This window comes from Rhododendron vialii, chromosome 6a (assembly GCF_030253575.1).
Source record: "Rhododendron vialii isolate Sample 1 chromosome 6a, ASM3025357v1".
In the NCBI taxonomy this organism is placed as follows: Eukaryota; Viridiplantae; Streptophyta; class Magnoliopsida; order Ericales; family Ericaceae; genus Rhododendron; species Rhododendron vialii.
The window spans coordinates 5,786,860-5,800,761 of NC_080562.1; the positions used below are offsets into that span (position 1 = coordinate 5,786,860).

Here is a 13,902-nt window from a genome sequence, read left to right on the forward strand (position 1 = left end):
TAATACTAACAGAAGATTCGCAAATAATTGATTTATAAGAAGAGAGAGTTATCTGATCGTTTTAAATAATTGATTTAAAAAAAATACGTGTATCATAAATACCATCAATCATACTAATAATTGAATATTTTTAATAAAGAAATTCATATAATTGTACGGAACATGTACTGTAGTGTAATATACTTTTAAATTTCTCATTTCATTGATTAGGAAACCTTAATAGACTAAAAAAAAATATGTCAAATTCATAGCATTTCTCTCCGTATATGTGATGCAACTATGGTATACCTCTTAGCGGGAACCCAAAGCTTGAAACCTAGGATGGTAATTCAAAGTTCAATTTCCAAGGTTTGTGCCTAAAATCTTAAACCTCATCATATCTTGATGTCCATTCCAAGCATTTGAAAACATTTATGTATTTTCGATCCATCATATAGGTAAAAGACATCATCAAATAAAAATCACTTTAGTAACCATTTTTGTCTTCTTTTAAAAAGAGTTATATGAGTAGATAAAGTTCCATGAGAGATTGTTGGAGACATATGAGTAGTTAAGAATCCTAACCATTTTTACTTTGCTTTATCATGCAATTAGTCAGAGGCATGGAGAATACTAATTATCTACTCTATCAATAAAAATTACTATCATTCTTTTATTAGGTGGAGAGTAGATTGTTGGAGATATAAAAGTAGTTAAGACTCCAAAACATGGGATCAGTTGGAATGAGGGATGAAATTAATCCAGCATAAATAATCTTAGAACCGTTAATTCCGTCTGTTTTAGTCCGCCAATCAAACGAGGCCTGAAAAGATTGCAATTGGTGCTATTGCACATTTGCACGGACTGCTCTCTGCAATTCAAAACCCCGACGGTAAAGTAGCCATCATATTCGAAGTACCGAGGGTGAAAATGAAACTTCTAGTTTTACAAGGGGCGCAACGCAACGTTTACAAAACCGTGAGGTAAAATTGCCGAAGGTCAGCCGTCACTTTGCACACGACACTGCGAGGAGGAGAAAGAGAGACACACAGAGAAAATAGAGAAAGTGGCGACGATGAGATCGTTGTATCGCTCGATCTGTCTCCGATCCATCTGTTCCTCCTCCGCCTCTGCCTCCGCCGCCGTCAACCATCACCACCACATCCGCCGCCATTTCCATCTCTCTCCTCCTCCTCCCCTTCCTCTTTCTCCCAAACGCCTCCCTTCCGGTACTTTATCTCTCTTCATCCTCGTGTTCTTCGCTATGTGTGTTTCATGATTTTTGGTTTGAACTGGTGCTTAATCCATTTTAATTGCTTTTAGGGCTCAAATTTTATGAGATGTCTGATACTGAATGTCAAATTGTGGTTGTGAGGCACTTCATCTGTTATTAGTCATTCTATTTGCTTTTAGTTTAGACTTAAGTAGGATTACCCTACCTCCTGACTAATTCGTTTCCAAAATATTTCATTGGATTTTTCTGCAGACTCAGCACTATATTCCATTGGATTTTTCAGTAGGTCATCACAATTTACAAAACTAACATTTCTGTGAACATCAAATCCAATCGTTTATCTTTTGTTTGCCAAAAAAATACTGCCTAAACCTTTTGTTTTTTTGTTTTTTGGGTAATTACTCCTTAACTTTTGGTTAGTATGGTCTTTTTGGTCTAATTCTTCTTAAACCCTAACGAAAGTCTCATGGTTTTCCCATTTTAACTTCCAAAACAAGCTTTTGGTTCTCAATACAATGCTGTAAAACCCACTCTCCTTAGTAATGTACGTGGCGAACATAATTTTTTCAGTGTCATAGCGTTAACCACGGGGCTTCAATCATGGAACCAATGGTACAAAACATTTCTAATACCCTATAGGAGTCCTTTTTGTTTGACGGGACAAAAAGTGAAGGGATATGTAATACCGTAGGATTTGTTATCTGCCCAAACTATTAGTAAGGGGATTATGATACTGCGCCCCAATGGTATTATATGCCTGTGTGGGATATAGAATCTGATGTGTTTTTTATCTGAACCAAAAAAATCTTTGACGAAACACCGGATATGTGGTTCTCTTGGAAATTTAGTCCAATCTGATACTCATCCGGTCAAACAAACAAGCCCTGAGTGAGAGTTCCTTATTAAACCAAATAAAATAATTTGATGCATTCCATTTCTTAGCATCTCCAATTCTGCAGTACTATACTGCCTCTCAGTTTCTGGATACCCAGACTACATTACATTGGACTAGGTTTCTTTCGCTTATTTTTGCTTATATACTAGTTTCAGATCTCTAAATTAATAAGTGATATTGTGCTTGTAGATTGCCGGCCTCCTTTCGCTATGTCCATTGGAAGTCCACGTTTATTCAGTGAGGATGTGACCCACTTGCCCGATGTAAAGGACCCTGATGTTCTAAGGGTTTTCAAGGACTTAATGGCTGCAAGTTGGGACGAAATTCCAGATACAGTCATTCATGATGCAAAGAAGGCCTTGTCGAAAAAAACTGATGACAAGTCTGGCCAGGAGGCCTTGGCAAATGTATTCCGTGCAGCTGAGGCAGCTGAGGAATTTGGAGGGATGCTTGTATCTCTGAGGATGGCAATTGACGACAGTGTTGGATTGGGCGGAGAGGTGACATTAGTTCTATTGGAAGAATGGGATAATTTTATGCCTTTCGAGTTCATTTGGTCAGATGATTCAAAGTTTTGAAACTTTTGTAGGATGTGAAGCCCTTGTCAGAGGAATTTGTGAATGCGTTGCGTACAGCCTATCAGAGGTACACTGCATATTTGGATTCTTTTGGGCCAGATGAGGTCTATTTGCATAAGAAAGTTGAGACTGAGCTTGGGACGAAGATGATACACTTGAAGATGAGGTGTGCCGGTATAGGTTCTGAGTGGGGAAAGGTATGATGGTTTTTGTGCATGTTGTGGGTGCCTTAGGGATATATTATGCTGCATTGTGTGCCTCTTGAAAAGACATTAAAAAAAACATAAAAGAAACTAATTAAGTTTTGTCTACGATCGGCCTTCTATTGAACTCGTGCATTCTAAACAAAATTGCTTGTATGCAATAATGTAGTGTTGATTTGAGTTAGTCTGGTCAGTTTAGGCAAATAAAGGAAGTTCTCCGGTAATTCGATCTATGGGAAACCACCCCTTAGTGTTTTTGGTTGGCTGAAAAACTTCCCTTCATATTTTTTTGGATCGGCAAAAGTCACCATTTTTAGCGGAGTTTGATTAGCACCTTGGTGGAAGAGTACTAATCTCCTTTCTCCTGGTACCTAAGTGCACTCCTGATAAAATGTTGGGCCAAAGGCCTTGTGGTGATATATAACTACCCTTGATCTGCACCCTTCTTTTTTTTGGCAGTATATTAAACTGATCTAGATCCATAAATGCATACATGGTTTGACATTGGAAGTCATGCCTTTCACCAGTTAAAAAAAAGTGGTGTGAAGGATTGAGTTTAAAAATTACTGACCTCATATCGTTTTGTGATTGCAGATTACAGTTCTAGGTACTTCTGGGCTTTCAGGTTCCTATGTTGAGCAGAGAGCTTAGCTTTGGATAGATAGCTAAAAGCATCACGTCATCATATATTCCCTTCTCACTGGGAACTTTGATGCGTTTGTTCCTCTTTCAGACTTTTTACCGTGCTGTCATTACCGTTTCGAGTTAATTTCAGGTTGATCTTTTCTTTTCTCTTTTTTTTTTGGGTGAATTCTGGAGAAACCAATAATAAAGACTTCGTGTATGGATATCAGTTACGTTGGGGTTTGAAATGTTGTTTCTCCCATTAAATGAAGGTTAAATTGTGTCTTGATTACCTTTTCTTTATGATGTAAAGTAGGTTTGGTTGGGGATTCCTTGGCTGTACCGTCTGTGTGTTATATCGTCCTTCTGATGAAAGATGGTGCTTCCGAAGTAACATCGTGCATTTGTAGGTTAACTTGATTGAAAGATATCTGACATTTGCACTTATTGAGAAGAAGATAGCTTACAGGGTCCAAGATATCTGGACCCAAACATAGTGCAAAATCGGAAGCGAAGGAGAAGTGCAAATATTGACCTGAGTAGTGTAGAGTGTAATGAACCCTAATCAAATACTATTACTTTCCCTATCAGGTGATGTTAGTTGCAAGGATTACCTGTATTGTGTATTTTCTCAATTCTAGATCGATCACGGCATTGTTTTCCGACCGAACAATTTGGAATGATTTGAAACGTCAATAAAAGGATTATGCAGCATCACCATACAATGTTAATATGTTAGTCCACAAGGGTTTTTAGAGGCTATCCATAACCCTGAATTTTAAACGTCCATAACGGGGCTCGAATCCTGACCTACATTGGTAGGGTCTCTCACACAGGGAGGACAAGAGTTACCTGTAACGACCCGCTTCATCTTTGTACAATATTGTCTGCCTTGAACGCCCAAAGCCCATAGACTTCCCAATAGGTCACCCATCCCTGGACTACCCCAAGATGAGCACGCTTAACTGTAAAGTTCCTATTCGCTTTGGCCTGCTCTCACGGCTTTAAAAGGCCTTGTACAAGTAGGAGGGATCTTTCCTTATAAACCATGACTTGCCCCCTCCCGTCCGGACGGAGCCTGCTTCCTGTAGTACCGCCAGCCATCGGAAAGCGGGGTGTCACATACCAACTGGGATAGGAGCCCATTGGTCACCATACAATGTTTAAACGAGCACTTGGGATGGTGTTTCTCAATTTTGCCTTAGCAAAGTAAACTTTGTGTTTTTGCTCTTGAAATGGAGCTCTCATGCAATATTGTGATTTCATTCTCAGTTTGCACCTCTATTTTTGTTTTAAAATTGCAAATCCTGCACTAGCCTAGTTCTAATTGGGATCGGGGTGGGGATGGTAAGAGTCAAACAAACCACCTGATAGACGGACGAGCTCGGGGGCGAAAAATTACTATTATGCAATGAAAATATGAAATTGATTTCCACACCCTTTTTTTATATATAGTTGCAGTTATTTTCATTTGTTTGACCTGTATGCTGGAATTTACTACGTCATGCGTTGATGTGTGAAAAATTATGCGTCTGAAATGTTATAAATTCGCATGAAAAATAAAGAAAAATAAAAAAGTGGAGATTATAAAAACAAGGAAGCCGAAAACCACTATCCGTATCGTCGTGCAATCTATCAACCTTTCGAACCCATTATTCTGATCAAGTAATTATTCAATAATCCAGGAGTACCGCCACATGGTACTCCGGATCACTTTTTAACCACACATTCCTATCGGGTCTATACACTTAATGGCGGACTCCATAGGAATGTGTGGTTGTAAAGTGGTCCGAAGTAACACGTGGCGGTACTCCCGGACTGTTTGTATAATTTCACATTCTGATGAAGCTATGGCTTCTTAACTAGCTCTTCTAGTACTTTTTGCGCCACGACCATGATTCAGACGGTGATTTAGGCAGAGGTGGGAGCAACAGAGCCTTCCGGCACAGACCAAACGGCCACCCCTCGCAGTGGCAGACCTCTTGAATGATGGAGCGCCGCCGCAAGTCTTGAAAATCCAGGCCATGCCAAAACTCCCCATGGACGTCGAACTGCCGGAAATCTCCACGTTCGAGCCCGCTCAAGCTTGAACACCGCGAGAAATTCGTCTTGACTGATAAAAACGCCTCTGTACTCCTGGCGCTCGAGCAGCGGGAGAGAGAACTGCCGACAGAGAAGAATTCGTCTCTTTCAAGTTCACTCTCCTCATTCATTTGCACTGGTTTCTGAGTCCCGAATAATTCTCCTACTTCTGGAGAGAAGACAAAGTTCAAGCTCTCGGTGTTCAAGCTGGCTTTACGTCTCGATTTCGCTTCCATTGCTCCGCTCCGAATCTCCGAAACAACTACCTGAAAGAACGAAAAAACCCATGTGAGATTACCTAGAAAAAATCACAAGTTGAAAAGGAAGCTAATCTTGAACTTGAATGAAATGGTTGGTTGGTTGGTTTCAGAAACTACTTCCTGCTCGTCATCCATTTCGCTCGATGAATCCTCTTTATCCTCTGTTTTTGGAACCCGCCGGTGGCAGTTACGGCAGTTGGCAAAAGCTTCCTTGATAGTTGAAGTGAGAAATGTGCATTTCTGTGGGGGATTTGGTGGATCCTCATGATTCAAGAAGGTCATTCTGGTGATAGATTGGGTGGAAAACTATTGATGGGTTTATTATGATTCTAGTGATAGTTATCATCATATAAAAAACAAGTGGATATTTATAATTCAAGTGTGATGTTATGTTGATTTTGAAGTTTAGAGTGAGATAGTGGCCTCTCAGCTTCCACCATATCATGGGTATTTTCACAATTCTTTGGGGTAAAGACTACTCTTAGAAACAGGACAATATGGATTAACAGATTAACTTAAAAACTCCCAAGTGGTTGCCCCGGCGGCATGGCCTAAGAATTAGAAGTTTGTTTCCTCTTAAGATCTCGGGTTCGAAACCTCTCAGATGCTATTAACTTTTCTGGAGCCAGTTTTTACAGGCATTTGCTCCGGTTTTATTTGAACTCCTCCCGCAAATTGGTGGTGGGATTGGGCCCCCACGATTAGTCAATGTGCGTGTAAGCTAGCCTAGACACCTGAGTTACCAAAAAAATTGAAAACAAATTAATTCGATTTCCACTTGGGCTTAGGATCACCGTCCGATCGTGGATCAACAGCCGTCATTTTCCCGGTGTCTCTTGAATGTGTTGCTCTATGCCTTTTTTGCTGTTTGCTATAAGCCTTGGTCAGGTACCATATTCGGAGTTTCTGGGATTTCACTTCAAGCCAAAGTTATGGTAAAACTGAGACATGGCACCAAACCTTCTCTAATACTCCACACGTGTGTCCTGAAAAGACTAATCCCTCGACAGAAGTTGCTTTAACCTAAAAGAATTGAGTAATAAAATGCAAGCCATTCCCGATACATAGCCATGCACCAACTCTGGCGTCCTCTTCTGAATTCCAACCTCCAAACTGGTCTCCTCATTAATTTCCACCAACAGGAAGAGGGAGCTTGCTTTTGCGCAAGTTCAGTGGCGGACGAAAGATTTGTACATAGTATTTGGAGTTGTGCAGGGGCTTGGCACCCCCTTCGGTCTGCCCCTACCTAAGCTGTAACATCTGGATGGAATTCTTCATCAGAAGTTTCTCTCTGTAGCACCCAGTTTCCGTGAAAAAGAGAAGTCTTGTAAAAATTGAGAATGGAGCAAGATAGATTATCCCAGATTCACTATGCCACCAGAAAAACTCGTATCACGTTTACAAAATTATTTGAAAAGAACTCGCTTCGATCATATGTTGTCATGCTACTAGTTATACAGAGAGGGGGAGATTCGAGAACAGGAGATGCAATGTACAAAAAGAAGAGATCAACATACAATACCAAATTGAAAATCAATTCATGGGAGGATTAAGGAAAGTAAGAATCATCTAATATTGTGCCTTTTTGCACAGGTAACAGCAATAACAAGCATATCATCTGCTCTCATGATGCCCGCAAAAACAGCAGCTTGACCAACTTTCTACCATTCAATGTGGAAAGTGGGTTATCCACTCATTGACCTTAAAACAGAAGATACCACAATATTGCCAAATCTTATCAAAGCAGAGCTCTTCTGCATTCCCTGTAAAGCATCAAATCAAATCCCCCATTGACTGCATATGATTGTAAGAAATCATTCAGAGAGCCGTGCTTGTAGATGATTATAATTAAGAACAAAAAATAAGTGTAATTCTAATCTCAGGTAATCAACAAAAACAAGTACAACTGACATTCAATTCAATAGTTGAGTGGCTATAGGTGACCCTCAAGTGAGAAGCAACAAGCTGAAAAGAACATTTATTTAGGGATCCCAATGAATCATAAAATAGTAGTCAAGTGAAAACAAGCCATCCACGTGTCTCCCAGAGGAGATCCCTCTAATAGCTAAGTCAGTTTAGGATCTGCAGAAATTCACAAAGGTAGAGGAAGGAAACATGATACGGTTAGCCCATGCAGACGTTGCCTTGTGACCGGAAAAGATCAAGTCTTCTCTTAGAAGTTTTAGAACGATTCCCAAGACGGTATATTTTTCAAGACGATGGCTCCAATTTCAAGCCAGAGGCTTGATGGCATCTCTAATCACCGAGAAATACATGCTTGATGTCATGTGATGGAACAATTCATGAGGGTAATGTTGATGACTCTCTACAGCTCTAGAAAGCTAATAATTTGACAATTTTATTAGACATGTCTTCCTGTCCCTTGTGAGCTTAGCTTTATGCAGCCCTATATATCTGATCAAAATTTAGCTTGGACGTGCGTCCTACCACTGGGAACATTTATTTGCTTTTTCTTGAAAGCTAGGACCAAACCAGAAAAAATAGAGACTAAGCTGCCAAATTATGATGCAGCTCTCTACTTAAGACTTCGTTGAACCCACACATGTCAACTGGGAGCCAAATATCTCACGTGAAGAGAAACACGAGGGGGGGGGTGGTGTTAGAACAAAGGACAATAGTAAAATAAAAAAGAAATCAGATAAAAGCAAAAACTGTTAGGACATGCGAAAATAGGATTTCAATTGTCAAACAAGCGTCAAATTGGTCTAAACAGTGAGAGGTACAAGAAGTGCAAGATAATAAGAGTAGAAAAGTACAAATTAGGTCACTTCCGAGGTTTCTGTAATTGCTGAGACGTGAGGGAAATGAGAGATTGAAGCTTAGTGACAGCAGAAGTCTCAGCAGGTGGGCACTTGGAGAGAGACATATTCAACGAGTGAAGAGCTTCGTCTAGCTTTCCCGATGCCAAGGATGCTAATCCTGCTTTATAAGCTTCATCAGCCATTCGGGCATCATATTGAGACATCAAATTCGTATCGGAGCTCTTATTCTTCGATGAGGGATACGATGGAGACTGTTGAAGGTCAGTAGCACGTGCATACTCATAAGCAGAAATGGCTGAGTTGATCTCAGGCATAAGTGCTTCAGGTGTTGATGGGAAATTCTTCACCCCATCAAAAACACTCCAATGGTGGCTTCCTTCTCCCATCACCCTTCCAACTCAATTATAGTCTTGTTATCCAACTAAGGCTTTTTACAACATACACAACAATTTGGCATCGGGTGGTCTATTTTGCAATATAATAGAAGAGAAAGGCGACGGAGTTGATCAAGTTTTTGAATTTGTAGAACAAATTATTGCCCTCCAGAACAAACCTAATAAATTAACAACACTCTAGCTCAGTCCCTGCCAGATTCAGTGCAAAACATAGCATAGTGCATACAGTAGAAGCCTGTAAAATCAAAACATTTTCTTGCAAAATATAACTGCTGAAGATTTTGCAAGCATTTTCTAGGCTATACTGCATTTCACGAAAACGGGACTCGAATTTGCTTCAAGAAATGCCAACTAAACATTTATTTTTTGCCCAAGTAAACCAATATATGTTATTACTATTGGAGATAGAATCACAAAACCAAAATCAATTTCTCGAAAGTAATACCGGTCTTTATTCAATCAATCTCACTTATGCATAAAGAATCGCCCCGAAAAATCACACAAATAAAGACAAAGAAAAAAGAGCTACCAGAGGAAGAGAAGAAATCTAGTCGGTTAGAAATAAAAATCCAAAACCCAAGTGGGAAAAATGCATCGAGCTTAGAATTAACTTCTTGATAGAGCAAATTATGAATTTATGAGAAAAGCAAGCAATACCCAGTTCATCACTCCATCTTTAAGTACAAAATCGCCGAACCCAATTCTCACAAACAAAAATAATTATAATCTTTCTCCAAAAAAAAATATAATAATCGTCCCAGCCAAATTGCCCTAGCAAAGTAAAACCCTGAATCTATTCGCCAGTAGAGAATGACAATGAAAGAAAGAGATTTTCACATGAATCTTTGTGTTTATGTAATCCTTTATTCTCAGGTTATGGGAGTAAAGAAGAAGAACGATGTAGAGATAAGATTACCTGAAATGGAAGAGTGGACCTTTCGGTAGCTCTAGCTCAATGGCGTTCGTTCCTTGACAGTTGAAAGAACTGCAGTTGTTTACAATACAATTCTCGACACAAGGCCCATGGGCCTTATTTTCTCTGTTAGGTGCACCAAACCTCTTCCCAGGCCCATGAATTCAGAAAGTCTACTCCACCGCTCTCTCGCCGCTATCAATTTCTCCGTCCAAAATATCCGGATTTTTTTTTAAAATCTTCCAACTCTTTTCTGGAAGATTTTTTTTTAAATCTGAACTATTGATTGCTGAGAGGGACAGTAAAATTAAGCGCTGCAATGGAGTGATTGGTAAAACAGTGCAGTGATTGAAAGAGAAAACAGGCACACCAGTTTGCCTTTTTAACTTTTTCTTAGGCTTCCTTTTTCTGTTAAATTTCAGTACATAATATCCGAGTTTGAACCATGCTATTTGAGTTCAAACTAGTGTTCGCTCGGAAAAAACCCGTTGAAGACCAATTTTTACATAAACAAATTAAGCTTAAACATTTTTGTAAAGCTCGTTAAGCATTTAAACTAAATTCAAACAAGCTATTACTCAGCTCGTTCGAAACGTGATGTATAAAAACTTTACACCACCTTAAGATCGGCTTGTAATCAGCTTGATTAAAACACATTTAAAATCATCTCCTCTCTCTTTTTTTAAATTGAGTTTGCCTCCTAAGCAAGACAAACTTGAATATACTTTTAAAACTCGTTAGAACAAGTAACGGCTCGGCTAGTCTTTCGACTCTACTCTGAGTGGCCTTAATAGGTAGACTTAAATCTATGACCTTTCTTATTGACATTTTACCAGCCATTTTACTTATCTAAAATGTTAAAATTTTGACAGTTTGGCCTGTATCTGGTAGTAACTGACTTGCATTTTTATTGAAAAACGATAACATCATGTTACGGTTACGTTATCATGTTACGGTTACTGACTACTGATCACCTGAAAATTGGCCTGCAGAATCCCCAGATCCCGACAAAACCAGTAATTGTAGGCGCGGTTTAACACCTTAAATATGTTCAAGTGTAGTAAAATTACTGCTAAACCGGAGTCCAAAAAAACCAATAGTGTTTAATCTCACCTGGGTAGATCTCACCTAATGAAGAAGGGAAACATAGGAACAATGAAGTTTATTTATCAATATAAGTTGCATTTTCCTAAATAAAATAAAATAACACAATATTCTCTAGTGACACAACAACATTAAATTGGCTACAACAAAAACGTGTATACTTAGGCAAAGGTTTTCCCCAACCAGAAAAACAAAGCCCTAAAACACCTAATTTTGCTTTTCAAAGGTTAGGACAACAGAATGTTTTATCATTGATGATAGGAAACAAAGTAAACAGACCCAACCTACTGTAAAGGATCATTAGTTTCAAGCGTAGTTTCGCCATTAATCAACAAGCGAATTTGCAGAGAGCAAGAACCACAAGAAAGAAGAACTGACGATGACAAAGCATCCGACATTCGTAAAGAGATCTTACTACCCTCCCTCAACAAACGATAACCCATCTCCTCCAACTCAAGAGAATCGATAGAGAAGTAGTCACTGCATCGACACTGGTAAAAGAGCTCCAAGACTTCACCTTTACTCTGAACCATCAGATCCTCTAAACCAACATCTTCTGCAACAACAAATTCTTCTCGTCTCAGCACGCGTAGGTCACTATCATAAGAGGCACGTGACTTTGGGTGGCTGAGGACTTCCCAAGCCCTCTGCACCTCTAGAAATCTGTTTTCCAACTCATGATCTGGAATATAAGTTTTGGAAGCCTTTTGCATTTTATCCGGGTGGGAATCAAGGATGGCAGACCGATAGCTTGTACGGATTTCTTCATAGTTTGCATCTTCCCTCACACCTAGAATGTCATAGAGGGTTTTATGGACCAAATTGTTGTCTGAAAGCATGGTTGATAAGCGGAAGTTGCTTGCATCCAATCGCTTCAACTGCAAATACACAATATTTTGCATATAGATTTGAATCAGATTTGCATGAAGGAACTACACTAGAATGACTAGAACGTAAACATTGAACTCGTGAGAACATTATTTCAAGGCAAGAAATGGAGGAAATTCAAATCACAAGGCAGTTCAATAATGTCCTGAAGGAAGCATTTTTACTCAAAGAATGAACAGAAGCAATTGCTTTCTAGGGTGCTGGGAATAGGCGGGGAAAGCACAAGGAAAGTACAATGAAATGGAGACCTGTTCTTTCCTTGGGAGTATTTTTTATCCTAGTTCAATACTAAACCGAACCTCTCTAAAATTATCAAAAATCAAGGGAAATAGTAGCAGAAATGACATCTAAAACAATAATTTATCTCATTTTGATAACAGTATTCTCTTCTTCCTTTCTGTTTTCCATTGTAGCTAAAACCAAAAGATGCTTTCTGCTGTTTCGTTACTCCAAACGGAGAAACAAATTCTAGACTCAAATGCATTTTGTAAACAGTCCCCAGAGATCGCTAAAAATCGTTCATCAAAAGCAACCACCAACAGACACACGTCAACGAACAGAAAACAGCATCAACTAGTAACTAAAATGGTTAGAGAAAATCTAAAGAACACCCAAACCAAATTCAATGCCTAAAAGAAGACTGATTCAAGATATTTTGCACATGATTAAAACAGAGAAAACACCAATTTGGATTCCCCACTTTGTTAAGCTATGCAACGAATTGTTCATGCCCAAACCCTATACAACTGCCTCAACTTTTTCTGCAATTTTCATAATTAATTCAGTTTTTCCTTCTTCCCCCCCTCACCCCCCACATTTACAGCCTCTTCGCCTTTTCAGAAATGGCGGGAGAAGTAAAGAAAGGAGAACCAAATCACTTATTGTTTGGATAGCTAAAAAGAGGCGAGAAACGGTGAGAAATGACGAGGATCGAAAGAAGAAGAAAAAAAGGCCGAGTTTTTATTGGTCCACTTTTCTTTCTCACACCCAATTGGGTTCGGAAACCTACTTCATATCAGTAAGTATAAGAATAGAAACAGATCCCAAATCAAGAAAACCAATTCTACAGTAATGTAACCCTAAACCGATTCATATACAAATCCATGTGGGTCGTGTGAGTCGAAGAAGACGTGAAAGAAGGCATACCTTGATTAATCAAATTGGAAGAGGAACTAGTTAGCAAAAAAGAATATGAAAATGCAACGTCTTCGTCCTCGTTGATTTGATTGGATTTGATTTTCCTCTCTCTGTCTAGATCGTCTGGGATCCTCTCTCTCTCTCTCTCTCTCTCTCTCTGTGTGTGTCTAGATCGTCTTTCCCAGATGTGTATCCGTGGGGGTGCTGCTCGCCGATTATTAAAGCCCACGACCTTCGATTTTTCATGTTTTGCTCTTTCGCCCCAGTTCGTATCTTATTTCAAATTCTTCGCTCTTTTCTAGGCAAAACTTCTATCATGCTACCAAATGGTACGGGAACATGATGCTCTCATTAAATATGAAACATCATATTGAAAAATAGGTAAACCACAGTCTTTAAATGAAAACTACTCACAAAATGTAATTTGAATTTGCTAAAAATAATGTGGTTTTGTGATTTTCTTGAAAAAAAAATCGCAATAATACTTACCGCAAAAATTGGCTATACTTATTATTTACTCAGGCAAATTATTTAAAGTCAGAGCAATGTTAAGGGAACATGAAAAGTATCTCCGGAAATGTCCGGGAAAGAGAAATTAATAGTTCAAATTCACTTTGATATTTGGGTCCTACTCATTAAAGTGATCATTAATTTCATTTTTTCGAACATTTTTGAAGAAACTTTTTCAAGATCCTAACAATTTCGTTTAGGTGTGATTTACTGTATTTGGCATAGAAATATTGGGGTAGGCTGTACAAGACAACCGGTGAACCAATCCTAAATTTGATTTGGTTACAATTCTACTATTATATTAGTTCTAAACTTAC

General features: G+C 38.9%; 3 protein-coding genes and 1 long non-coding RNA gene across 4 annotated transcripts; 2 read left to right on the top strand and 2 right to left on the bottom strand.

Annotated features, from left to right (window-relative positions):
- Positions 1–796: 796 nt before the first annotated feature.
- Positions 797–3,805, top strand: LOC131331184 (succinate dehydrogenase subunit 5, mitochondrial). Its single transcript, XM_058365062.1, has 4 exons — positions 797–1,208; positions 2,298–2,608; positions 2,698–2,883; positions 3,484–3,805. The coding sequence occupies exons 1-4, from the start codon at positions 1,055–1,057 to the stop codon at positions 3,538–3,540; spliced, it is 708 nt and encodes a 235-aa protein (XP_058221045.1). The 5' UTR covers positions 797–1,054; the 3' UTR covers positions 3,541–3,805.
- A 1,309-nt stretch (positions 3,806–5,114) lies between these two features.
- LOC131331185 (uncharacterized) lies at positions 5,115–6,391 on the bottom strand. Its single transcript, XM_058365063.1, has 2 exons — positions 5,973–6,391; positions 5,115–5,861 (listed from the first exon to the last, which is right to left on the bottom strand). Exons 1-2 carry the CDS (start codon positions 6,135–6,137, stop codon positions 5,385–5,387), a joined length of 642 nt encoding a protein of 213 aa, XP_058221046.1. The 5' UTR covers positions 6,138–6,391; the 3' UTR covers positions 5,115–5,384.
- Positions 6,392–6,727: 336 nt separating this feature from the next.
- LOC131331186 (uncharacterized) lies at positions 6,728–7,621 on the top strand. Its single transcript, XR_009201330.1, has 2 exons — positions 6,728–6,867; positions 6,924–7,621. It is a non-coding gene; the product is annotated as an uncharacterized LOC131331186 (long non-coding RNA).
- A 3,472-nt stretch (positions 7,622–11,093) lies between these two features.
- LOC131331187 (uncharacterized) lies at positions 11,094–13,501 on the bottom strand. The gene is made up of 2 exons (XM_058365064.1): positions 13,085–13,501; positions 11,094–11,928 (listed from the first exon to the last, which is right to left on the bottom strand). The coding sequence occupies exon 2, from the start codon at positions 11,887–11,889 to the stop codon at positions 11,335–11,337; it is 555 nt and encodes a 184-aa protein (XP_058221047.1). The 5' UTR covers positions 11,890–11,928; positions 13,085–13,501; the 3' UTR covers positions 11,094–11,334.
- Positions 13,502–13,902: the final 401 nt, after the last annotated feature.

Coding starts and splice junctions, on each gene's coding strand:
- LOC131331184 (XM_058365062.1), top strand. CDS start 1,055: ATGAGATCGTTGTATCGCTCGATCTGTCTCCGATCCATCTGTTCCTCC. Junction 1,209..2,297: donor TCCCAAACGCCTCCCTTCCG/GTACTTTATCTC, acceptor TTGTGCTTGTAG/ATTGCCGGCCTCCTTTCGCT. Junction 2,884..3,483: donor TAGGTTCTGAGTGGGGAAAG/GTATGATGGTTT, acceptor TTGTGATTGCAG/ATTACAGTTCTAGGTACTTC.
- LOC131331185 (XM_058365063.1), bottom strand. CDS start 6,137: ATGACCTTCTTGAATCATGAGGATCCACCAAATCCCCCACAGAAATGC. Junction 5,862..5,972: donor AAATGGATGACGAGCAGGAA/GTAGTTTCTGAA, acceptor TCGTTCTTTCAG/GTAGTTGTTTCGGAGATTCG.
- LOC131331187 (XM_058365064.1), bottom strand. CDS start 11,889: ATGCTTTCAGACAACAATTTGGTCCATAAAACCCTCTATGACATTCTA.